The sequence below is a fragment of the Hypanus sabinus genome, chromosome 9 (genome assembly GCF_030144855.1).
Source record: "Hypanus sabinus isolate sHypSab1 chromosome 9, sHypSab1.hap1, whole genome shotgun sequence".
NCBI lineage: Eukaryota > Metazoa > Chordata > Chondrichthyes > Myliobatiformes > Dasyatidae > Hypanus > Hypanus sabinus.
Genome location: NC_082714.1, coordinates 51190835 through 51218164, shown reverse-complemented (window position 1 = coordinate 51218164; position 27330 = coordinate 51190835). Strand labels below are relative to the sequence as shown.

Below are 27330 nucleotides of genomic sequence, written 5' to 3'. Positions count from 1 at the left end.
TTATTATGTCTTGATGCTGCTAGCCACACATTTTCAGCTGGAGGTCTGGCTTGACCAGAGTCAAAACATACCAATTGTACTCTAAAGTTGCCCACATCGCTCTTTTCCATTTCTTCTTCCCTTTCCAGCTACATGAAAAGTTCAAGTGTTGATAGCACTTCAGGAAGCTTTATGCTTAATTATGCCACCATGGAGGTAACTCCAGCTAAATAGTATCCCGGTGTCAACACACAGAGTTGTCTGTATTGATCACTGAATGAAAATCAGCAGGGGAGCCCGAATACCTCCACCCTTCCTCAGCCTGGTGACACTCTGCACTTGAACTGTTTCCCACAATGTCCTCACTCATTATCTACACTCAGCAGCCACTTTATTAGGTACACCGGAACACCCGCTCATTAATACTAATAATCTAATCAGCCAATCGTGGCAGCAATGCAATACAGACATGGTCAAGTATTCAGACCAAACATCAGAATGGGGAAGAAATATGTTCTCAGTGACATTGACCATGGAAAGATTGTGGTGCCAGACAGGTGTCATAAAGTCAAAGAAAATCACAACATGGAAACAGGCCCTTTGACCCATCTAGCCCAGGATGAACCATTAAAACTGCCTACTCCCATTGACCTGTGGCGGAGCCATATTCCTCCACACACCTACCATCCATGTTGCCATCCAAACTTCTCTTAAACGTTGAAATCAAATTGGTTTGAGTAGTTTAGAAATAGCTGATCTCCTGGGGTTTTCACGCAGTACAGTCTTTAGAGGTTGCAGAGAAGGGTGTGAAAAACAGAAAAAAACATCCAGTGAGTTGTAGTTTGGTGGTGAAAATACCTTGTCAATGAGAGAGGTCAGAGGAGAATGGCCAGACTGGCTCAAGCTTTCAGGAAGGTGTCAGTAGCTCAGATAACCACGCGTTACAACACTGGAGTGTAGAAGAGCATCTCTGAATGCACAACACGTTGAACATTGAAGTGGACGGGCTTCAGCAGCAGAAGACCACGCCGGTTCCACTCCTGGTACCTAATAAAGAGGCTGCTGAGTGTATATCATAAAACTGAAAGTACCCCACTGCTTACAGCAGACACTTACGGTGGGTTGTCCATAAATGACTTCCCTTTATATTTCAGCACGGAGTCAGTCCCATAAATGTTGTACATTCTATATGGATTCACAGATAAAAGGATGCTGCCAATGTATGTCTGTAAGAAAGAAACAAGTTTGTTTATAAATTTGTTATGAAGGTCACTCTGACTTACTAGATATAAGTACAAAGAAGCAGCTATATTCACTGTTACTCAAATATCTTTGTTCTAATTCTTTGAATTACATCCTTAATTATTTCCGTTCTTCATTCTTGAACTGAAATATTTCAGTTCTCCCAGTACAAAATTAGTTACTTAACTAATTTGCTTAGTGACAACACTGGTTGGTTTTGCAAATGAAGTATTGAGTGGTAAAGTGAGGAAGCTGGAACAACGTAAGTAGGGATAGTTAGTTTCCTGAATTTATCATAGTTAATAAAAGATTGGGAGACTGGGAGGAGCAAAACTCCTTAGTTAGAGACCCTCCGAGTTAATTATTGCAAGAGGTGATATTGAATAGCAGTGAATGGGATCTGGATTAACGTTACAGATAATCCACAGAACAACTCAATGGAAAAGAAGGGTCATTGAGTTGTAGACAGGCATCCATTTAACGAGGGTGTTGATTTAACGAGAGTTTAATGAATGACTAAACAAGGGTGCTGGATTAACAGCTCAAAATAGACCCTCTCCCTTTGAATTCTGCTCTTCATTATGAAGCCTAGGCTCCGACAAACTCTGAATATGGCCTGGCACTTTCAGTATTTTATGTAGATATACAGCCGGGTTCTCCTGTTCCTGCACATCCTACAGATCTGTGCCATTCTGCCTCGGTTGTCTCTCCCTCATTCTTTCTGCCAAACTGTATCAGGTCACACATTTTCTGCATGAAGGTTTGCTTATCAGCTCCGTCCATTCAGCCAGTTTATCTGTATTTTGTTATCATCTATATTTTGTTATCGTCTGTTACAATCCTCCTCACTGATTACTACACTTCCATGTTTTGTATTACTTCCAAATGTTGAAGTTCTACCCTCCACACTCATAGCGAAATCATTAATATAAATCGGAAAAATGCAGTAGTTTCGTACTGATTCCTAGGGAGCCATCCGCCAGCTGGATAAACACTTAATTATCAGGACTCTCTCATCTCTATTCCTCACCAATTTTCACTATTTATTTAATCCCACATGCCATATGTATCTGTCCATATGAGATTGACTATATTATTTCCATCAAATCTCTTTTTTAACTCATTAAGTAAATACAAATAAGGATGATCAATCAAATTTTACCTTTTCCAATTTCTTGTTGATTCATATTTATTAACTCAAACTTCTCCATGTAATTTTCTTTCCTGATTGTTATTTCTATATACACCCCAATAACCATAGTTAAACCGATTTTCCTGCAATTGCTGGCCATATCTTTATACCCTTTTTGAACAATTGTGTTACATTTGCTATTTTCCAGTCCTCTGTTACTTTTCCTATATCCAGGAAGAACTGGGAGATTAAGTAGACTCTCTGAAATGTCACAACCTTAAGACCTAGTAATCATTCCATCTGGCCCAGGTATCCTGTTTGAGCAAAGAAAGCCCTTCTCATTGTTATTGATAATAATGCTCTTATTGCTCTTCATAAATATTAATCTTATTGGTTTTGTCTACTCCCCACCCTCTTCTTCTTAGGTAGTCGCTCAGGATCAAAGCTGACTTGCTTCTACTTCCAATTTTGAGGTCCTAAGGTGACTAAAGAGGCCAATGTGGGAACAATATGTCCTTCCACAGATAGGGGTGACCAGTGGACAGACTGATTGTAAAGTGGTGCACTTCTCCCCCTGCTTCACCTTTTCTGTGCTCCTGATACTTGGCCTCAAGTTTCTTAAGACTATCCGGAATGTTTCCTCTTTATTTTAACCAGTCAGAGTTTTGAAGAATGTTGAGAATATGTTAAATCAATGCTGGGAGTCATCCATAGCTACCTTATTCACTGGTTATGCCTGATCTACAAATATAAGTTGTTTAGCTCCTTTTAACTTCACAAACACAGAATAGTCATTACAGTACTCACGTATATCATTTTCTTTTCAAACCTCTTCTTTAAATTGTACAACACTGCACCATCATGCAGGTCTCTGAAAGGATAGAATTATCACAATGATCTTTAATAACTACATTGCAAAGGCATTCTCTTATAGCTCTTGTGCCACAATGTGTAAATGCCTATTCTCGTTCCATCCAATAGCTTGTGTGCAGCATAAATGCCTTTCTGCGAATTATTCAGCAATCTGCATGCCAGTCAAGTTATTATGGACTGCAATATTAGGATTGTGTTGATGCTCTCTTTTGAGATTCCTCCACCTCATCAGCAAACTTTAAACAATGTAATTGAATAAATATTATACCAGCTGGATAAAAACACTAAAAACAGAATACTGCAGTGCTACATTTATTCTATCCTGACTTATGGAAGTGAATGCTGGACCACTTCCCCAGCAATGGAAAAGAGACTAGAAACAGCTGAATTATGGTTCTACAGGAGAATGTTAAGAATATCATGGACCACACACACATCAAATGAAGAAGTTCTCAGAAGAGTCCAAGCAGTTAGATCACTCATAGAAACAATAAGAGAAAGACAACTCAGATTCCTAGGACACATCATGCGGAAAGGTGAACTAGAAAAACTCATACTCTCTGGAAAGATCAAGGGGAGCAAACCTAGAGGAAGACCTCGATTTATGTACATCAAAAGCCTAGCCAGGTGGCCGCACATCGAGGAAATGGAAGTCATCCCAAGAACAAGGGATAGATCTGTATGGAAAACCATGGTCACCAATGTCCACATCGGATATGGTACCTAGACAGGAGTCTGAACATTTCACTGTTGAGCTCTTAAATCCAAGGTCCTCCTTGACAATATAAATAAATATTCATATTCCTCCCTGACAATATATGTAAAAACTCATAAGTTTGTAAGTATTTCAGTTTGCTGGTTCTTCGGATTGCATTGGAACTAATTAATCACGATGTAACAACACCAAATTCAGTCTCAGCTAAAACCTAGGAACACAAAACTTTATCAGAACTAATTTTTTTCTCTTTTGAGACATTGTAAGTGTTACTAACTTTGATGTACTCTTATATTTTGGATAATAATAATAAAAACATTTGAAAAGAACTAATCAGTAACTGGGCAATAAAGGCCAAATGGTTCCAATTTACACACACAAAATGCTGGAGGAACTCAGCAGGCCAGGCAGCATCTATGGAAAAAAGGAAAGTTTTAAAATTTCTTTCCTTCCTGCAGTAAACTGAACTGTCTTAGTTTTAATAGCTTAAGCTAAGAAAGCTAGTTTAAAAAAAAATCCTGCTGGACTACCAGTGTGTTTAAGCGAAGTGGCTATGTGAAGCAACTAAGTGCTAATACCTAGTAATTAGTGTAGTGCAAGTTGGAGGAATAGAAGAATGAAAAGTTGTGAGTTTGAAGACCTAGGAAATGTTTATTAAATGAGTAAATGTCCACCACACTGTAGAGTAAGGAGCTGAATTTAGATGAACTTACTCCAGCTGAGTCATGTCTTCCACTCCATCTTCTTCCAGATGCTTTCGAAACTGCACCAGGGGCTGAGCACCAAGGGAGTACATCTGGAAACAGGTGCAAACCACAACAGGAGAGGCAATTAATCCCCTTGCTGTGATACAGTAAATCAAGAGAAGCTTGTTCTACAAACTAGATACAACTACACCCTTAAACCAAGCTCTCTCTCTTCCATCCATATCCAATGTGTCTTCTTTCTCACCCCTCTCCTCTTTCTAATCCCCAACCCAATCTCTCTGATCACTGCTAAACGGTTTCTTCATTTTTCTCTTTTCCTCCCGATCTTTTACCTTTCTCTACATCTCGTTTACTCTTCCCCAACTTCCAAACCACTCGCCTTTCCCCCCTTAATATTCTCTCCAATGAGTTCAGCATTTAATACCATTGTCCCCTCAAAACTAATCAGTAACCTGCAAGACCTTGACCTCAATACCCCCTTGTGCAATTGGATCCTGGATTTCCTCACTTGCAGACCCCAATCAGTTCAGATTGGCAAAAATACCTCCTTCACAATCTCCATCAGCACAGGTACACCACAGGATTTAACTACCTGCTCTACTTGCTTTACACTTATGACTCTGTGGCTAAATATAGCTCCAATACCATATTCAATTTCATTGATGACACTACTGTTGTGGGCCGTATCAAAGGAGGTGATGAATCAGCATACAGAAGGGAGAATGAAGTTTGGCTGAGTGGGGTCAAAACAACAACCTCTCACTCACTGTCAATAAGACCAAGGAACTGATTGTAGACTTTCAGATAGGGAAACCAGAGGTCTGTGAGTCAGTACTCATCAGAGGATTAAAGGTGGAGCAGGTCAGTAACTTTAAATTCCTGGGAGTCACTATCTCAGAGGACTTGACCTGGACCCATGATATAAATGTAATTGCAAAGAAAGCACAACAGTACCTCTACTTCCTTAGGAATCTGCAGAGATTCTGCATGACATCAAAAACTTTGACAAACTTCTGTAGATGTGTGGTGAAAAGTGTGCTAACTGGCTACATTATGGCCTGGTGTAGGAGCACCAATGCCTTTGAGTAGAAAATCCTACAAAAGGTATCTTTGTACATCAAATGTAAAGCCCTCCCAACCTTTGAGCACATCTAGATGCAACACTGTTGTAGAAAAGCATCAATGAACAAAGGTCTTCACAACGCAGGCCATGCTCTCTTCTCTCTGTTGCCATCAGGTAGAAGATCCACACCACTAGGTTCAGGAACAGTTGCTACACCATCAGGCTCTTGAATAAAAGTGGATAACTACAGTCATCTATTGAGATGTTCCCACAACCAATGATCTCACTTTAGGGACTCTTTATCTTGTTATTTCAGGCTCTCATTATTTACTGCTATTTATTTATATTTGTATTTGCACAGTTTGTTGTCTTCTATGCTCTTGCTCTTTCGTTGATCCTGTTTACAGCTACTGTTCTATAGATTTGCTGAGTATGCCTGTAGGAAAAAGAATCTCAGGATTGTAAATGGTGACATGCATGTACTCTGGTAATAAATTTTACTTCAATCTTTGAACGATCAATTTTTCCTTAACAAATCTACAATCCCCTCTACTCCCCTGTATATTCTTGTCATCACCTCACCAAACTTTACCATTCCGTCCCCATCCTATTGAGAGAAGAGGGTTACGGTGTATGGTTTGTATCTGTGGTTGGGGAGTTGGATGGAACAGTTGAGCATAAGCTTGAATGGGTTACAACATATAATTTGCAATATGTACTGTATACATTTCTTTGAGACACAAATACACAATGGATAAAATGATCTGACCATGATGTACAAGAGAAATTAAAGATTTATCTCAAAAAAAGTTCATAAATGTCCTTAGCAAAAATGCCCAGTGACTGGGTTTGTTTTAGAATTCATCAAAATGTCCAAAACTGATAAAGAAAGGGGAAAGTTAGAGTAAGAAACAGAAATATGAAAATAGTCTGTAAGAGCTGCTGTAGGTATAGGTATGTTAAAAAGACTCCAAATTGGAAAATTTATAATGAATAAGAAATTAGCAGAGGACTTCAACAAATACTTTTTGCCTGTTTTCACTGAAAAGGTCACAAAAATATCTTCTAGAAATACTTGACAACTAAAGGGCCAGAGCAAATAAAGAAGTAAAAGAAATAAGAATTAAGGAATATGGGAATAAAGATTCTTTACTGCAATTATGCAGTTTAAAAGTTCAAAATAAATTTATTATCAAAATACATATATGTCACCATATATAATACTGAGATTAATTTTCTTGCAGGTCTATGCTGTAAATGTAAGAAACACAATAGAATCAATGAAAGACTGCACCCAACAGGATGGACAAACACCCAATGCGCAAAAGACAACAAACTGCAAATACAAAAATAAATAAAATATAATAAGAAATAAGTAAGCAATAAGTATTGAGAACATGAGATGAAGAGTCCTTGAAAGTGAGTCCATTGTTTGTGGGAACAGTTCAGCGACGGGGCAAGTGAAGTTGAGTGAAGTTATTGCCTTTTGTTCAAGAGCTTGATGGTTGAGGGTTAATAACTGTTCATAAACCTGGTGGTGTAGGTCCATGTAGATGTGCTCGGTGATGTCAAGGGCTTTACCCGTGATGGACAGAGTGATATCCACCACTTTTTGTATAATTTTTGTAGGATGTAGGGTCTTGGCAAGACCACACTTGCAGCATTGTGTGCAAATTTAGGCTGCTTACCTAAAAAAAGGTAATACTTGCTGTAAAGGAAGTGTACTGATGATTCTCCAGACTAATTCTGGGGACAGCAGGTTTGTCAGATGAGAAGGGATTGAATAGTTAAGGCCTCTGCCCTTTAGACTTTTGAGGAATGTGAGGTAACCCCAATGGAACGTGCAACATTCTGATAGAGTTTAATGAGGTGGACATCTAGAAATAGAGGCACAACCTTAAAGCAAGAGGTAGGCAACTTAGGACTGCAATGAGGAGAAATTCCTTCAATGAATCTTTGGAATTCTCTACCTTGTAGGACTGTGGATGGTCAGTCATTGACAGATTGACAGATTTTTGGATATTAGGGGGATCAAAGAATGTAGGGATAAGGAAGGAAAATAATATTGAAGTAGATGATCAAATATGGTTTTGTTGAATCAAGGGGCTGAATAACCTACACTGTTCATAATTTTATGTCTTAAATATTCTTACAATGTATGTATGTGTGAGAGAGAGAGGAATTTAATAACAGTGTGTGTGAACTAGCGGGGAGTTCATATAATACAGTGTCCTGAACAGGAGATTCATGTGGAAAAAATAAATGTGGATTAATGTGAACCAGATTGTGAATTCATGAAGCATCCATCATTCAGAAAAAACATCATCAACTAATGAGGTATCTAATTTATTAGCAAGAACTCCCCATCTCCAAGAAGACAACTAAAGAATTGATCGCTGCTCACAATTAATTTTAAATGCTGAGTGACAATCAGTCTAACCGGAAAGACAGAGGAGCAGGAGTGAGTGAAGTTTCTCAGTAAACTGCCTTCTGGAAACACTTGGCTGGAGGCAGCATGAATTAACCGGAACACTGCCTCTGAATCTGTATCAAGTTGTAGTGACAGATCAGCCTAGAAACAGATCCCTCCCTGTCACTTCCTACTCTAGAAGTATAATCTAATTCTGAACATTTAATTTGAAGCTCACTCTGATCATCAGGTAAAAGTACACCATATAAAATGCCTGATCACTTGATTGGGAGTCTCATATAACTGTGATAGAAACAATAGTTCAAAAACATGCCTTGTTACATTTTAATTAAAGCTCCTGGTCTATTGTTAATGTTTTCACTTTGTTGACTTGCATTCTGACAATGAACTTTTCAGAACTCCTAAATCTCCAGCTCTGGAGTAACCATCTCTTTTCAGTTGCAAATTAAAAATTACTTATTCTGCAGACTTAAAAATCTGGCCAACTGAATCAAAATTAATTGTTAGTGACCCATCTCTTGCCAGGATGTTAAGGGGGAGTTATTTTGTATTCAGAGCAAACACCAATTAGTTCCTTCATACACCTCAGATAGAGATGAATGGACTTTGATTGAGTGCTACCTGTAGTTTAAGATGTTTATCGACCCTTTGTTCAATCCATCATTCTCAATACTACTGGGTGAATAGTCAGCATTCAGGTGAGTGTATACAGTGGGTAGGTATAAAACTAGTTGTGTTTAATTTGAATGGTGCATAATTAAGTGAATGTATACCATATAAGAGGTACAGTACTTATAAGATCAAAACCCACTATAATAAATCTCAAAAAATGTGATGCTTAGAAATTATATCTATAATTTCCAGTGTTTTGAAATTGAAAGTCAACTTTTGTTTTGGACTGAAACAAGATAATAATTCATAATTCATTATTATGCCACTCTGAGAACTTATGGAGACAGTCACACTTGCACAGTTTATCCATTCTCCATGCACCATTTCTTTTGGAGTATTGGAGAGTAATTGGATCATATTGCCCTGACAGCACTCCCAGAACAACATGGTGTTTCCTTCATTATAATGCACTGGGATATCCCCCAGATAAATGGCTGATTTACCTTCATCCTAGGGACCCTCACTCTTAATGCACGGATTTCTCTCCAGCCCCAACTATTCCCCTTCATCCCCTCCGCAACTTAATCATCTCCAGTCAACTGCCCCTCTACAATTCCATATAGGGACTGAGGAAACAACTCCACCCCTAAAACCAGTTTCAGAAAGGAGACCTAAGACATTCTTTTACATTGGAAGCACTGACATTTTCAGTGAATGGAATCGTCATTGATATCCTCATACTGGACCAAGCTAAGTAAACCCCTGCAACACACAGAAAACTCAGCAGGCCAGGCAGCATCTATGGAAAAAAGTAAACATCAATGTTTCAGGTCGAAACCCTTAATCAGGAGTCCTGATGAGGGGTCACGGACTGAAACATTGAGTTCCTCCAGCACTTTGTGTCTGTCGCTTTGATTTCCAGCATCTGCAGATTTTTCTCTTGTAAGTAAACCCTTCAGGATTTCCTAGAATCTCTTGTCAAAATGTGTTTCAATGAGATCACTTTTTATTCTTCTGAATTCAAGGATTTGTGCTTCATCTTTGATTTTGAGGGAGTGAGTGTTCAATTCAGGTAGATAGTCACAATCAGTTTTCCTTCATTTCTTTTAGGCATCAAAGATAGCAAACTTGCCCTGATTCTAAAACATCTCCTTTTCTTTATACTCTCATCACTTTACTCTTACCCAATCTCCAACCCTAATCTTACCTTTGGTCATGTTTCCATTGTCTCATCCAATGTTCACCTCTCTGACCCTGAACATTCAGTCCTCAGTTTTATCCTCTTGCGTTCTCATCTCAGTCATTTTGTGACATTATGTTGATCTCTCTTCCTGCTGCCTTTACTTCTGTGCCCATATCTTTTGACTAAAGCCATTGCCCCAAGTCATGGGAAGTGACTCCCATCGCCAAGGTTGTCTGTCCAACGGAACCTTTTCCACTACCCCTCACCCTCTCCAGATGGATTCTTCATCAACTATTCACGTGACATTGAACTTCTTCATCTTTGCATTGCCTTTGCTCACTCCAACCTGTCCTTCTCTGAACTTGATGTGCTCCATCACCGTTCTTCTATCTGCCGTCAAGGGTCATATTTGTTTTCTTTTATGAGCAGAGGTTGTATATTAACTTTTTAACACCTCCTTGTAACTCCCTCTGGACCATGATCTCATTACTGGACAGTTACAGACTTCACTTTCTCTGGAGGCCTCTCTCTAAAACCTCCAAGCACGTAGAACTCCTAGCACATGGAGCCTGTTTTTACCTCTTTCCTAGGATCCACAAGTACATGGTGTCCTTGGAGGACAACAGTTTCAGCCTGTTCTTGTTCCATAGCACATACTTCTTCTTGTCTAACTCAATTTTTTATCCTTTCAGTCAGTTTCTTACTACTCATGTCCATTATACCTCAGCTCCCTACGTGTCTTATGCTTTACATGTCACGTTATGGGATATATAGCACTTCTATATTCTATATACAGGTATATATAGAATATGACATGTATAGTCCTGAAGAAAGATCTTGGCCTGAGACGTTGACTGTTCATTTCCATGGATGCTCCTGACCTGCTGAGTTTTTCCAGCATTTTGTGTGCATTACATAGAAATTGTTTTGATTCTGTTCAGATTTCATCCCTTGTTTTTTGCTGTTAAAATGATGATGTAATTAACAGATTTTCAGTTCTCAATCTGAACTTGATTGTTCTATCATCTTTGCTGACTTTCTCAATATCTTTATCCACAGGGAGTAGCTTAATGACTGAAATCCATTACAAGCCCAAATATTTCCACACCTAATGCCTACACTTCTTCTCATCTTGTCTCCTGTAAGGTCATATCAAATTCTACCAGTTCCCCTTGCTCTGTTGTTTGATGACACTGGTTCTTCCAAGATATCTTCAATTTCCTCAGTTATGGTTTCCCTACCTGACAGCTGAAAAGCTCTCAGTTTCCAACACATTCAATTTCACATAAAATTTCATTCGCTGAGCTCTAGTTCACTCTTCCAATGCCACCAACACCCTCTGCACATGTCAAAGCACCTTCCTGTCCAACCAACACCAGCTCTTGTATTGAAATGCATTGTATTTCCACCACCCAGATATTCAAACACTTCTCTAAGGATAGGCTGTGACTAGTAAATCTTCCATTTAAGCGGTAGCATCACTTTAAGGTCTCTTTATCTCATTATTTCATGCTCGTGTTATTTATTGCTATTTATTTGTATTTGCATTTGCACAGTTTGCTCTTCAATGATCCTGCTTACAGTTACTGTTCTCTAGATTTGCTAAGTGTGTGTAGGGCTCTGTTAGTCTCGACAGACCATGGATTTGCACCTTGGAAAGTTTTCAGGGCGCAAGCCCGGGCAAGGGTTTTTTTTATGGAAGACTGCAAGTTGCCCAAGCTGCAAGTCTCCCCTCTCCACGCCACCAATGTTGTCCAAGGGAAGGGCATTAGATTTGCTAAGTATGCCCGCAGGAAAAAGAATCTCAGTGTTGAATGTGGTGACATGTATGTACTCTGATAATAAATTTTACTTTGACTTTGGGCTATTCATAGCATTAACTTTAGTTATCAATGTTTCCACACCTTATTTTTTCACTCATTTTTCTCCTTTGCAAAACCTCTAACCAGGAATTCTGAGCTGGCACGCTTGCAGGTTTCAATAACATTTATAGTATTCTTCCACATATCCTTAGAGTTATTATTCCTATTAAAGTGGGGCTGTCAGTAAGGACAGTGGTATGTTCCTGCTGCAGGGTGTGAAAGAGTGACTAGGAAGACTGCCGGTGCCCCTGATGACTCACCTCCAGGAAGTGCGTCCAGCTGCAGCTCTTGATCGTCTGAAGGAACTGGAGCTGGATGTACTTCGGATGTTCTGGGATGCTGAGAGCATCATAGACTAGAGTTTTAGTGAGGTGGTTACATCCAAGGTGCAGGCTGCAGTCGTTCAGGTGACCACCGGCAGAGGTATGGGAAAGAGGCTGACAGTGTGGGAGAGGTACAGTATGACGCTGACAGTATGGGAGAGGTATGGGAAAGAGGCTGACAGTATGGGAGAGGTACAGTATGACGTTGACAGTGTGGGAGAGGTATGGGAAAGAGGCTGACAGTATGGGAGAGGTACAGTATGATGCTGACAGTGTGGGAGAGGTATGGGAAAGAGGCTGACAGTGTGGGAGAGGTACAGTATGATGCTGACAGTGTGGGAGAGGTATGGGAAAGAGGCTGACAGTATGGGAGAGGTACAGTATGATGCTGACAGTGTGGGAGAGGTATGGGAAAGAGGCTGACAGTATGGGAGAGGTACAGTATGATGCTGACAGTGTGGGAGAGGTATGGGAAAGAGGCTGACAGTGTGGGAGAGGTATGGGAAAGAGGCTGACAGTATGGGAGAGGTACAGTATGATGTTGACAGTGTGGGAGAGGTATGGGAAAGAGGCTGACAGTATGGGAGAGGTACAGTATGACGCTGACAGTGTGGGAGAGGTATGGGAAAGAGGCTGACAGTGTGGGAGAGGTACAGTATGATGCTGACAGTGTGGGAGAGGTATGGGAAAGAGGCTGACAGTGTGGGAGAGGTATGGGAAAGAGGCTGACAGTGTGGGAGAGGTACAGTATGACGCTGACAGTATGGGAGAGGTATGGGAAAGAGGCTGACAGTATGGGAGAGGTACAGTATGACGTTGACAGTGTGGGAGAGGTATGGGAAAGAGGCTGACAGTATGGGAGAGGTACAGTATGATGCTGACAGTGTGGGAGAGGTATGGGAAAGAGGCTGACAGTGTGGGAGAGGTACAGTATGATGCTGACAGTGTGGGAGAGGTATGGGAAAGAGGCTGACAGTATGGGAGAGGTACAGTATGATGCTGACAGTGTGGGAGAGGTATGGGAAAGAGGCTGACAGTATGGGAGAGGTACAGTATGATGCTGACAGTGTGGGAGAGGTATGGGAAAGAGGCTGACAGTGTGGGAGAGGTATGGGAAAGAGGCTGACAGTATGGGAGAGGTACAGTATGATGTTGACAGTGTGGGAGAGGTATGGGAAAGAGGCTGACAGTATGGGAGAGGTACAGTATGACGCTGACAGTGTGGGAGAGGTATGGGAAAGAGGCTGACAGTGTGGGAGAGGTACAGTATGATGCTGACAGTGTGGGAGAGGTATGGGAAAGAGGCTGACAGTGTGGGAGAGGTATGGGAAAGAGGCTGACAGTATGGGAGAGGTACAGTATGACGTTGACAGTGTGGGAGAGGTATGGGAAAGAGGCTGACAGTGTGGGAGAGGTATGGGAAAGAGGCTGACAGTGTGGGAGAGGTACAGTATGATGCTGACAGTGTGGGAGAGGTATGGGAAAGAGGCTGACAGTGTGGCAGAGGTACAGTATGACGTTGACAGTGTGGGAGAGGTATGGGAAAGAGGCTGACAGTGTGGGAGAGGTATGGGAAAGAGGCTGACAGTATGGGAGAGGTACAGTATGACGTTGACAGTGTGGGAGAGGTATGGGAAAGAGGCTGACAGTATGGGAGAGGTACAGTATGATGCTGACAGTGTGGGAGAGGCATGGGAAAGAGGCTGACAGTGTGGGAGAGGTACAGTATGATGCTGACAGTGTGGGAGAGGTATGGGAAAGAGGCTGACAGTGTGGCAGAGGTACAGTATGACGTTGACAGTGTGGGAGAGGTATGGGAAAGAGGCTGACAGTGTGGGAGAGGCATGGGAAAGAGGCTGACAGTGTGGGAGAGGTACAGTATGATGCTGACAGTGTGGGAGAGGTATGGGAAAGAGGCTGACAGTGTGGGAGAGGTACAGTATGACGCTGACAGTGTGGCAGAGGTACAGTATGACGTTGACAGTGTGGGAGAGGTATGGGAAAGAGGCTGACAGTGTGGGAGAGGCATGGGAAAGAGGCTGACAGAGTGGGAGAGGTACAGTATGACGTTGACAGTGTGGGAGAGGTATGGGAAAGAGGCTGACAGTATGGGAGAGGTACAGTATGATGCTGACAGTGTGGGAGAGGCATGGGAAAGAGGCTGACAGTGTGGGAGAGGTACAGTATGATGCTGACAGTGTGGGAGAGGTACAGTACGATGCTGACAGTGTGGGAGAGGTACAGTATGATGCTGACAGTGTGGGAGAGGCATGGGAAAGAGGCTGACAGTGTGGGAGAGGTACAGTATGATGCTGACAGTGTGGGAGAGGTACAGTACGATGCTGACAGTGTGGGAGAGGTATGGGAAAGAGGCTGACAGTATGGGAGAGGTACAGTATGATGCTGACAGTGTGGGAGAGGCATGGGAAAGAGGCTGACAGTGTGGGAGAGGTACAGTATGATGCTGACAGTGTGGGAGAGGCATGGGAAAGTGGCTGACAGTGTGGGAGAGGTACAGTATGACGCTGACAGTGTGGGAGAGGTATGGGAAAGAGGCTGACAGTGTGGGAGAGGTACAGTATGATGCTGACAGTGTGGGAGAGGTACAGTATGACGCTGACAGTGTGGGAGAGGTACAGTATGATGCTGACAGTGTGGGAGAGGTACAGTATGATGCTGACAGTGTGGGAGAGGCATGGGAAAGAGGCTGACAGTGTGGGAGAGGTACAGTATGACGCTGACAGTGTGGGAGAGGTATGGGAAAGAGGCTGACAGTGTGGGAGAGGTACAGTATGACGCTGACAGTGTGGGAGAGGTACAGTATGACGCTGACAGTGTGGGAGAGGTATAGGAAAGAGGCTGACAGTGTGGGAGAGGTACAGTATGACGCTGACAGTGTGGGAGAGGTACAGTATGATGCTGACAGTGTGGGAGAGGTACAGTATGACGCTGACAGTGTGGGAGAGGTATGGGAAAGAGGCTGACAGTGTGGGAGAGGTACAGTATGACGCTGAGTGTGGGAGAGGTATGGGAAAGAGGCTGACAGTGTGGGAGAGGTACAGTATGACGCTGACAGTGTGGGAGAGGTATAGGAAAGAGGCTGACTGTGTGGGAGAGGTACAGTATGACGCTGAGTGTGGGAGAGGTACAGTATGATGCTGACAGTGTGGGAGAGGTACAGTATGACGCTGACAGTGTGGGAGAGGTATGGGAAAGAGGCTGACAGTGTGGCAGAGGTACAGTATGACGCTGACAGTGTGGGAGAGGTATGGGAAAGAGGCTGACAGTGTGGGAGAGGTACAGTATGATGCTGACAGTGTGGGAGAGGCATGGGAAAGAGGCTGACAGTGTGGGAGAGGTACAGTATGACGCTGACAGTGTGGGAGAGGTATGGGAAAGAGGCTGACAGTGTGGGAGAGGTACAGTATGACGCTGAGTGTGGGAGAGGTACAGTATGACGCTGACAGTGTGGGAGAGGTATAGGAAAGAGGCTGACAGTGTGGGAGAGGTACAGTATGACGCTGACAGTGTGGGAGAGGTATGGGAAAGAGGCTGACAGTGTGGGAGAGGTACAGTATGACGCTGACAGTGTGGGAGAGGTACAGTATGACGCTGACAGTGTGGGAGAGGTATGGGAAAGAGGCTGACAGTGTGGGAGATGTACAGTATGACGCTGACAGTGTGGGAGAGGTACAGTATGACGCTGACAGTGTGGGAGAGGTATGGGAAAGAGGCTGACAGTGTGGGAGAGGTATGGGAAAGAGGCTGACAGTGTGGGAGAGGTACAGTATGACGCTGAGTGTGGGAGAGGTACAGTACGATGCTGACAGTGTGGGAGAGGTATGGGAAAGAGGCTGACAGTGTGGGAGAGGTACAGTATGACGCTGACAGTGTGGGAGAGGTATGGGATAGAGGCTGACAGTGTGGGAGAGGTACAGTATGACGCTGACAGTGTGGGAGAGGTACAGTATGACGCTGACAGTGTGGGAGAGGTACAGTATGACGCTGACAGTGTGGGAGATGTACAGTACGATGCTGACAGTGTGGGAGAGGTATGGGAAAGAGGCTGACAGTGTGGGAGAGGTATGGGAAAGAGGCTGACAGTGTGGGAGAGGTACAGTATGACGCTGACAGTGTGGGAGACGTATGGGAAAGAGGCTGACAGTGTGGGAGAGGTACAGTATGACGCTGACAGTGTGGGAGAGGTATGGGATAGAGGCTGACAGTGTGGGAGAGGTACAGTATGACGCTGACAGTGTGGGAGAGGTACAGTATGACGCTGACAGTGTGGGAGAGGTATGGGATAGAGGCTGACAGTGTGGGAGAGGTACAGTATGACGCTGACAGTGTGGGAGAGGTACAGTATGACGCTGACAGTGTGGGAGAGGTACAGTACGATGCTGACAGTGTGGGAGATGTACAGTACGATGCTGACAGTGTGGGAGAGGTATGGGAAAGAGGCTGACAGTGTGGGAGAGGTACAGTATGACGCTGACAGTGTGGGAGAGGTACAGTATGACGCTGACAATACAGTAGAGGTATGGGAAAGAGGCTGACAGTGAGGGAGAGGTACAGTATGATGCTGACAGTGTGGGAGAGGTACAGTATGACGCTGACAGTGTGGGAGAGGTATGGGAAAGAGACAGACAGTGTGGGAGAGGTACAGTATTACGATGACAGTGTGGGAGAGGTACAGTATGACGCTGACAGTGTGGGAGAGGTATGGGAAAGAGGCTGACAGTGTGGGAGAGGTACAGTATAATGCTGACAGTGTGGGAGAGGTATGGGAAAGAGGCTGACAGTGTGGGAGAGGTACAGTATGATGCTGACAGTGTGGGAGAGGTATGGGAAAGAGGCTGACAGTGTGGGAGAGGTACAGTATGATGCTGACAGTGTGGGAGAGGCATGGGAAAGAGGCTGACAGTGTGGGAGAGGTATGGGAAAGAGGCTGACAGTGTGGGAGAGGTACAGTATGACGCTGACAGTGTGGGAGAGGTACAGTATGACGCTGACAGTGTGGGAGACGTATGGGAAAGAGGCTGACAGTGTGGGAGAGGTACAGTATGACGCTGACAGTGTGGGAGAGGTATGGGAAAGAGGCTGACAGTGTGGGAGAGGTACAGTATGACGCTGACAGTGTGGGAGATGTACAGTACGATGCTGACAGTGTGGGAGAGGTACAGTATGACGCTGACAGTGTGGGAGATGTACAGTACGATGCTGACAGTGTGGGAGAGGTATGGGAAAGAGGCTGACAGTGTGGGAGAGGTACAGTATGACGCTGACAATACAGTACAGGTATGGGAAAGAGGCTGACAGTGTGGGAGAGGTACAGTATGATGCTGACAGTGTGGGAGAGGTACAGTATGACGCTGACAGTGTGGGAGAGGTATGGGAAAGAGGCAGACAGTGTGGGAGAGGTACAGTATTACGCTGACAGTGTGGGAGAGGTACAGTATGATGCTGACAGTGTGGGAGAGGTATGGGAAAGAGGCTGACAGTGTGGGAGAGGTACAGTATGACGCTGACAGTGTGGGAGAGGTATGGGAAAGAGGCTGACAGTGTGGGAGATGTACAGTATTACGCTGACAGTGTGGGAGAGGTACAGTATGACGCTGACAGTGTGGGAGAGGTATGGGAAAGAGGCTGACAGTGTGGGAGATGTACAGTACAATGCTGACAGTGTGGGAGAGGTATGGGAAAGAGGCTGACAGTGTGGGAGAGGTACAGTATGACGCTGACAGTGTGGGAGAGGTACAGTATGACGCTGACAGTGTGGGAGAGGCATGGGAAAGAGGCTGACAGTGTGGGAGAGGTACAGTATGACGCTGACAGTGTGGGAGAGGTACAGTATGACGCTGACAGTGTGGGAGAGGTACAGTATGACGCTGACAGTATGGGAGAGGTATGGGAAAGAGGCTGACAGTGTGGGAGAGGTACAGTATGATGCTGACAATACAGTAGAGGTATGGGAAAGAGGCTGACAGTGTGGGAGAGGTACAGTATGACACTGACAGTGTGGGAGAGGTATGGGAAAGAGGCTGACAGTGTGGGAGATGTACAGTATTACGCTGACAGTGTGGGAGAGGTATGGGAAAAAGGCTGACAGTGTGGGAGAGGTACAGTATGATGCTGACAGTGTGGGAGAGGTATGGGAAAGAGGCTGACAGTGTGGCAGAGGTACAGTATGATGCTGACAGTATGGGAGAGGTATGGGAAAGAGGCTGACAGTGTGGGAGAGGTACAGTATGACGCTGACAGTATGGGAGAGGTATAGGAAAGAGGCTGACAGTGTGGGAGAGGTACAGTATGACGCTGACAGTATGGGAGAGGTATGGGAAAGAGGCTGACAGTATGGGAGAGGTACAGTATGACGCTGACAGTATGGGAGAGGTATAGGAAAGAGGCTGACAGTGTGGGAGAGGTACAGTATGACGCTGACAGTGTGGGAGAGGTACAGTATGACGCTGACAGTGTGGGAGAGGTACAGTATGATGCTGACAGTGTGGGAGAGGTACAGTATGATGCTGACAGTGTGGGAGAGGTATGGGAAAGAGGCTGACAGTGTGGGAGAGGTACAGTATGACGCTGACAGTGTGGGAGAGGTATGGGAAAGAGGCTGACAGTGTGGGAGAGGTACAGTATGACGCTGACAGTGTGGGAGAGCTATGGGAAAGAGGCTGACAGTGTGGGAGAGGTACAGTATGACGCTGACAGTGTGGGAGAGGTATGGGAAAGAGGCTGACAGTGTGGGAGAGGTACAGTATGACGCTGACAATACAGTAGAGGTATGGGAAAGAGGCTGACAGTGTGGGAGAGGTACAGTATGACGCTGACAGTGTGGGAGAGGTATGGGAAAGAGGCTGACAGTGTGGGAGAGGTACAGTATGACGCTGACAGTGTGGGAGAGGTATGGGAAAGAGGCTGACAGTGTGGGAGAGGTACAGTATGACGCTGACAGTGTGGGAGATGTATGGGAAAGAGGCTGACAGTGTGGGAGAGGTACAGTATGACGCTGACAGTGTGGGAGAGGTATGGGAAAGAGGCTGACAGTGTGGGAGAGGTACAGTATGACGCTGACAGTGTGGGAGAGGTATGGGAAAGAGGCTGACAGTGTGGGAGAGGTACAGTATGACGCTGACAATACAGTAGAGGTATGGGAAAGAGGCTGACAGTGTGGGAGAGGTACAGTATGACGCTGACAGTGTGGGAGAGGTATGGGAAAGAGGCTGACAGTGTGGGAGAGGTACAGTATGACGCTGACAATACAGTAGAGGTATGGGAAAGAGGCTGACAGTGTGGGAGAGGTACAGTATGACGCTGACAGTGTGGGAGAGGTATGGGAAAGAGGCTGACAGTGTGGGAGATGTACAGTACGATGCTGACAGTGTGGGAGAGGTATGGGAAAGAGGCTGACAGTGTGGGAGAGGTATGGGAAAGAGGCTGACAGTGTGGGAGAGGTACAGTATGACGCTGACAATACAGTAGAGGTATGGGAAAGAGGCTGACAGTGTGGGAGAGGTACAGTATGACGCTGACAGTGTGGGAGAGGTATGTGAAAGAGGCTGACAGTGTGGGAGAGGTACAGTATGACGCTGACAATACAGTAGAGGTATGGGAAAGAGGCTGACAGTGTGGGAGAGGTACAGTATGACGCTGACAGTGTGGGAGAGGTATGGGAAAGAGGCTGACAGTGTGGGAGAGGTACAGTATGACGCTGACAGTGTGGGAGAGGTACAGTATGATGCTGACAGTGTGGGAGAGGTATGGGAAAGAGGCTGACAGTGTGGGAGAGGTACAGTATGACGCTGACAGTGTGGGAGAGGCATGGGAAAGAGGCTGACAGTGTGGGAGAGGTACAGTATGACATTGACAGTGTGGGAGAGGTATGGGAAAGAGGCTGACAGTGTGGGAGAGGTACAGTATGACGCTGACAGTGTGGGAGAGGCATGGGAAAGAGGCTGACAGTGTGGGAGAGGTACAGTATGACATTGACAGTGTGGGAGAGGTATGGGAAAGAGGCTGACAGTGTGGGAGAGGTACAGTATGACGCTGACAGTGTGGGAGAGGTACAGTATGACGCTGACAGTGTGGGAGAGGTACGGGAAAGAGGCTGACAGTGTGGGAGAGGTACAGTATGACGCTGACAGTGTGGGAGAGGTATGGGAAAGAGGCTGACAGTGTGGGAGAGGTACAGTATGACGCTGACAGTGTGGGAGAGGTATGGGAAAGAGGCTGACAGTGTGGGAGAGGTACAGTATGACGCTGACAGTGTGGGAGAGGTACAGTATGACGCTGACAGTGTGGGTGAGGTACAGTATGACGCTGACAGTGTGGGAGAGGTATGGGAAAGAGGCTGACAGTGTGGGAGAGGTACAGTATGACGCTGACAGTGTGGGAGAGGTATGGGAAAGAGGCTGACAGTGTGGGAGAGGTACAGTATGACGCTGACAGTGTGGGAGAGGTATGGGAAAGAGGCTGACAGTGTGGGAGAGGTACAGTATGACGCTGACAGTGTGGGAGAGGTATGGGAAAGAGGCTGACAGTGTGGGAGAGGTACAGTATGACGCTGACAGTGTGGGAGAGGTATGGGAAAGAGGCTGACAGTGTGGGAGAGGTACAGTATGACGCTGACAGTGTGGGAGAGGTATAGGAAAGAGGCTGACAGTGTGGGAGAGGTACAGTATGACGCTGACAGTGTGGGAGAGGTACAGTATGACGCTGACAGTGTGGGAGAGGTATGGGAAAGAGGCTGACAGTGTGGGAGAGGTACAGTATGACGCTGACAGTGTGGGAGAGGTATGGGAAAGAGGCTGACAGTGTGGGAGAGGTACAGTATGACGCTGACAGTGTGGGAGAGGTACAGTATGACGCTGACAGTGTGGGAGAGGTATGGGAAAGAGGCTGACAGTGTGGGAGAGGTACAGTATGACGCTGACAGTGTGGGAGAGGTACAGTATGACGCTGACAGTATGGGAGAGGTATAGGAAAGAGGCTGACAGTGTGGGAGAGGTACAGTATGACGCTGACAGTGTGGGAGAGGTACAGTATGACGCTGACAGTGTGGGAGAGGTATGGGAAAGAGGCTGACAGTGTGGGAGAGGTACAGTATGACGCTGACAATACAGTAGAGGTATGGGAAAGAGGCTGACAGTGTGGGAGAGGTACAGTATGATGCTGACAGTGTGGGAGAGGTACAGTATGACGCTGACAGTGTGGGAGAGGTATGGGAAAGAGGCAGACAGTGTGGGAGAGGTACAGTATTACGCTGACAGTGTGGGAGAGGTACAGTATGATGCTGACGGTGTGGGAGAGGTACAGTATTACGCTGACAGTGTGGGAGAGGTACAGTATGACGCTGACAGTGTGGGAGAGGTACAGTATGATGCTGACAGTGTGGGTGAGGTATAGGAAAGAGGCTGACAGTGTGGGAGAGGTACAGTATGACACTGACAGTGTGGGAGAGGTATGGGAAAGAGGCAGACAGTGTGGGAGAGGTACAGTATTACGCTGACAGTGTGGGAGAGGTACAGTATGACGCTGACAGTGTGGGAGAGGTACAGTATTACGCTGACAGTGTGGGAGAGGTACAGTATGACGCTGACAGTGTGGGAGAGGTACAGTATGTTGCTGACAGTACGGCAGAGGTATGGGAAAGAGGCTGACAGTCAAGGAGTCTTCTGTGGCCATTCCTTGCAGCAACAATTATACCCTTTTGAATACTGCACTGTGGATTACCCATCACGGTGACACTATGGCTGGCTCTGATGATCAGCAGGGAAGGGTAAAGTCAGGCAGAGCAATAATGATCTTAGGGGGACAGGCAGGATATTCAGTGGCCACAAAAAAGATGCTAGAATGGTGTGTTGCCTCCTGGGTGCCAGAATGGCCACAGAACATTCTTATGGGGGAAGGTGAGCAGCCAGAGGTCATGGGACACAACAGGTAGAAAGGGGGAAGAGATCTCGTGTACTGAGTCTACAGAGTTAAGAAAGAGGTTGAAAAGCAGGACCTCGGATTACTCCTGGTGCCACATGCTATTCAGAAAGACAGAACAGATGAATGGGCGGCTGAGGTACTAGTGCAGGATGTAGAGTTTCAGGTTCTTGGATCATTAGAAACCCTTCTGGGGCGGGGTAACCTGTAAAAGAGGGACAAGTTTCCCCTCCACTGACAGGGAACCAATATCCTGGCTGGGAGGTTTGCTAGAGCTAACCAGGGGGATGGGAACGAGAGCATTAGGTCAGAAAATGGAAGCATTGAAAAGGAGGCAGATGCCATAACCAGTAAGAAAAGGTAGGAGCATAAAGTATTTTAATGCAAGGAACATCAGGAGTAAGGTTGCCTATACAAGGCAGAGTGTAGTGGTCAGTGGGACTTATTCAGTCCTCATTGAGAGATCAGCAGTGGAAAGGGTGAGCAATTTCAAGTTCTTGGGCGTCAACATCTCAGAGGATCTATCTTAGGTCCAACATATTGATGCAATCAGACACAAAAGTGGCTCTACTTCATAGGAGTTTGAGGAGATTGGGTATGCCACTAAAGACACTCACAGATTTCTACAGATGCACATGGAGAATGTTCTAAGTAATTGTGTCACAGTCTGTTATGGAAGCTTCCGTGCACAGGATCATAAATAAGCTGCAGAAGGTTATAGACCTCGACAGTTCCATCACAGGCATTAGCTTTCCTCCTTTGAGAACATCTTCAAAAATCAGTGCCTTAAGAAGGCATCGATCATTACTGACCCTCACCATCCAGGGCATGAACACTACTTATTATGATCATCAGGGAGGAAGCACAAGAGTTTGAAGACCCATACTCATCATTTTAGGAACAGCTTCTTCCCCTCCACCATCAGATTTCTTAACAGTCCATAAACCCATGATCACTACCTTGCTATTTTGCTCTCTGTTTGCATTATTTCTTTATTTTTATATAGTTATTAAATTATTGATGTGATTTACTTCTTGCAATGTACTTCTGCCATAAAACAAAAAAATTCACAACATACGTCAGTGATGATATGTCTGTTCTGAGTTCAGATAGGCACATGAATGTGTGGGAAATGAAAGGGGATGCACATTGGGGAAGACAGTAGTAGTATGCTGGCAGTTTGAGAGTGTCAAGGAGCAGAAGTGTGTGAAGTTGCCTTTACTAGGGAGAAGACTCTTGGGAAACTGAAAATACTGAAGGTAGATGAGTCTCCTGGACTAGATGGTAAACACTCAGGGTTCTGAAAGAGGAGGCTGAAGAGATTGTGGAGGCATTAGTAATGATCTTTCAAGAATCACTAGATTTTGGAGTGGTTCTGGAAGACTGGAAAACTGCAAATGTTATTTCACTCTTCAAGAAGAGAGACAGGCTGAAGAAAGGAAATTATAGGCCAGCTAATCTGATGTCAGTGGGTGGGAAGGTGTTGGAGTTAATTGTTAAGGATGTGGTTTTGGGGTACTCGGAGGCTCGTGATAAAGTAAGCTGTAGACAGCATAGTTTCCTCAAGGAAAAATCTTGCCTGACAAATCTGTTGGAATTCTTTGAAGAAATAATAAGCAGGATAGACAAAAGAGGATCGGTGGATGTTGTGCACTTGGGTTTTCAAAAAGGACTTTGACAAGGTGACACACTGAGGCTGCTTAACAAGTTAAGAGCCCATGGTATGACAGGAAAGATTCTAGCATGGATAAAGCAGTGGCTGATTAGCAGGAAGCTAAGTGTGGGAATAAAGGGAGCCTTTGTGGTTGGCTGCCAGTGACTAATGGTGTTCCACAGGGATCTGTGTTGGGATTGCTTCTTTTTATGTTATATGTCAATGACTTGGATGACGGGATTGATGGCTTTGTTGCAAGGATTGCAGACAATACAAAGATAGGTGGAGGGGCAAGTAGTTTTGAGGAAGTAAAGATGCTACAGAAGGATTTACAGATTAGGAGAATGGGCAAAGAAGTGGGAGATGGAATATAGTGTCGGGAAGTGCATGGTCATGCAATTTGGTAGAAGAAGTAAAAGGACAGACTATTTTCTAAATGGAGAGAAAATTTCAAAAATCTGAGGTGCAAAGGGACTTGGGAGTCCTTGTGCCAGATTCCCTAAAGGTTAATTTGCAGATTGAGTCTGTGATGAGGAAGGTAAATGCAATGTTAGCATTCATTTCAAGAGGACTAAAATATAATAGCAAGGATGTAATGTTGAGGCTTTACAAAGCACTAGTGAGTCCTCACTTGGAGTATTGTGAGCAATTTTTGGCTCCTTATCTAAGAAAGAACGTGCTGACATTAGAAAGGGTTCAAAGGGGGTCCACAAAAATGATTCAGGATTGAATGGCTTGTCATATGAAGAGCGTTTGATGTCTCTGGGCCTGTATTCACTTGAATTCAGAAGAATGAGGGGTGACCTAATTGAAACCTATCGAATAGTGAAAGGTCTTGATAGAGTGGATGTGGAGAAGTTGATTCCTATGGTAGGGAAATCTAAGACCAAAGAACACAGCCTCAGAATAGAGGAGTATCCTTTTAGATCAGAGATGAGGAGGAATTTCTTTAGCCAGAGAGTAGTGAGTCTGTGGAATTTGTTGCCACAATCAGTTGTAGAGGCCAAGTCATTGGGTATATTTAAGGAAGAGCTTGATAAGTTCTTGATCAGTCAGGGCATGAAGGGATATGGAGAGAAGGCAGGATATTGGGGCTGAGAGGGAAGATGGATCAGCCATTATGAAATGGTATAGTAGACTCGATGGGCTAGATGGCCTAACTTTGTTCCGATATGTCATACACTTAAGGTTTCTTATGGACATAGTGTAAGCAGAAGAATATAATTAAGGTGGGCTTTTGATTTTTAATTTAATTAGTTTGGCACGCCTCTTTGGGCCTAAGGGACTATTCCTATGTTGTACTGTTCTATGCCTATCTCTGGTTATCTATGTCCTCAGTTCATTTACTTCATTTCAAACCTCTTTGTCTTGAACACAATTTTTCTAAACGTTGTTTTCTTTTTATTAGTTTGTGCCCCATCTACCAGATTTATACCTCTGCCTCTTAGACTTCATTAAACACTTATCTTGCTCATGTCCTTTCACCCCTCTCCCTTTTGAATCAGCTGTCTAGTTCCTATCCTCATTCCCAGATAGTTTAAACTCATCTAGTAGCAGTAGAAAGCCTCTCTGCTTGGGTATTAGTGTGCTCATGTTGAAATGAAACATATCTGTCTTATATAGTTCCTGCCTCTCCAATTTCCATATGACATCTCTTCAGCTACACAATCCCTTATCCTTCAATTTCTCTACTAACTAGCACAAGGCACCAGTGATCCCTATCTTGAGGTCCTAATTTTTAATCTTAATCTCAACTTCATGTAGCCCATTGGCTGGATATTATCTTTCTTTCAATTTATGTTATTGGTACTGATAATTCTAACTGAGCACTCCACGTCCTCAGTGACATCGTGGAATCAGATCTGTGACTCAGGAACATCTATCTTCTTCCACAAATGGCTAAGTTTTCCCCAGCCATTTACTATTCTTTCTATCTCCATCACATGTCTTTGTTACTTATGGGGGAAAGCAGCATGCTCTCAATGCCATGAGGAGCCACTGCCTTCTTCCTGGGCTCGGAATGTATTGAAGGTGAACTTCTCTACCCCTTCCCAAAGAGTTGGGTCTTTTCCCACTCTGGCATTGAATTGCACAGGAGGATCAGTTTGTAGTCCTCTCGAATATGGACCAGGGTTTTCTCAAGTTTGGAATAGAAGTCCTTCTTGTCCTGATCAATAGTTTCCAGGATTGGGTATATACATCGATCAATGCAGTGTGTAGATTCGATGTTACAGTGAGTGCAAGAACCATAAAAGTGTTCAGGGAATTCCACACGGATAATTATTGAGATGTCAGAATGTCTCTTTTTTTGATGGTGAAGTTCACTTTGTCAAGACAATTGTTCTCTTCAGTTTGCCCTTCCAGGAGAAGGTATAGTCCTTTAAACTGGCCACCTTCTTCCCATCCTTTCTCACTTGGGATGTTGATATTTACATTAAAGATTTGAATCCCTGACACATGATAGCAGAGAGCTATTCAGCTTGGCATTGGGATTATTAACGAAGCTCCTGACATTCCAGGTCTCAAACATGAGGAATGGAAGCTGTCTGTGCATGGTTTGTTCTAACTTATGGTGGCCATTGCACACCAGCTGACCCATTAGAGGTCTTAATGTAGTGGCAAAGGAGATCAAGACAACTAAAAACAAGACCCTGCAGTATGGGATATAACAATCACACATTGATGAGAACTCAAACACATGCATGCATACATATGCTTAAACAGTAATGAGCACTAGTGGGCAGTTGCTTATCTTTGACTAACATTACCACATGAGGAATGTCTGGCAGCTCTTGGGCTGTATTCCCTGGAGTTCAGGAGAATGAGGGGGGATCTCATAGAAACATTCTGTATGTTAAAAGGCCTGAACAGATTAGATATGGCGGTTACTTCCCATGGTAGGGGATTCTAGGACAAGAGGGCATGACTTCAGGTTTGAAGGACGTCCATTTAGAACAGAGATGTGGTGAAATTAGTCAGAGGGTGTTAAATCTGTGGAATTTGTTGCCACAAGCGGCAGTGGAGGCCAAGTCATTGGGTGTTTTTCAGGCAGAGATAAATAGGTTCTTGATTAGCCAGGCCATAAAAGGTTATGGGGAGAAGGCAAGGGAGTGGGGATGACTGGAAGAATTGGATCAGCCCATGATTGAATGGCAGAGCAGACTCGATGGTCCGAATAGCCTACTTCTGCTCCTATATCTTATGGTCTTATACTCTTTTTGTAAAATAAGCTACAAGTTAAAGTTAAATTCTAAATGAAAAATTAAAACAAATTTTAGAATGAAGTAATTTCCTCATCAATTCCCTCACACCAAATTCTTTGCTTCCACATTGCTAAAGCTGCACACGATGCAAATCACCCAGGATTCTTTCTCCGAGAGTGCAACACTCTCTCAGTATTGGACCTATAAAGTGTACTTCTCTCTCAGAATTGCCTCTCTGACTGTGGATGGTCCTTCGGTATCACCCTTCCAATGGTTAGGTATTCCCATAGTACCAGCTGCTCCAGTACTCTCTCAGTAAAGCCTCCTTAATGCACCCACAGCACTGTTCACTTCAGTATTACCTTTCTGCAAACAATTCAGCATCTTCTTAGCGTTGCCCTTCCGGCAATACAGC

The 27330-nt window shown here is 44.5% G+C and overlaps 1 protein-coding gene across 1 annotated transcript in view; it reads right to left on the bottom strand.

Annotated features, from left to right (window-relative positions):
- The window catches only part of myo15aa (myosin XVAa), a 285041-nt gene that overhangs the window by 187217 nt on the left and 70494 nt on the right, over window positions 1–27330 (bottom strand). The window contains exons 4-6 of the mRNA XM_059979671.1: window positions 4655–4737; window positions 3161–3224; window positions 1096–1205 (exon numbers count right to left, since the gene is read on the bottom strand). Coding sequence (XP_059835654.1) covers window positions 1096–1205; window positions 3161–3224; window positions 4655–4737 — 257 coding nt within the window. The remainder of the gene's footprint in view (window positions 1–1095; window positions 1206–3160; window positions 3225–4654; window positions 4738–27330) is intronic.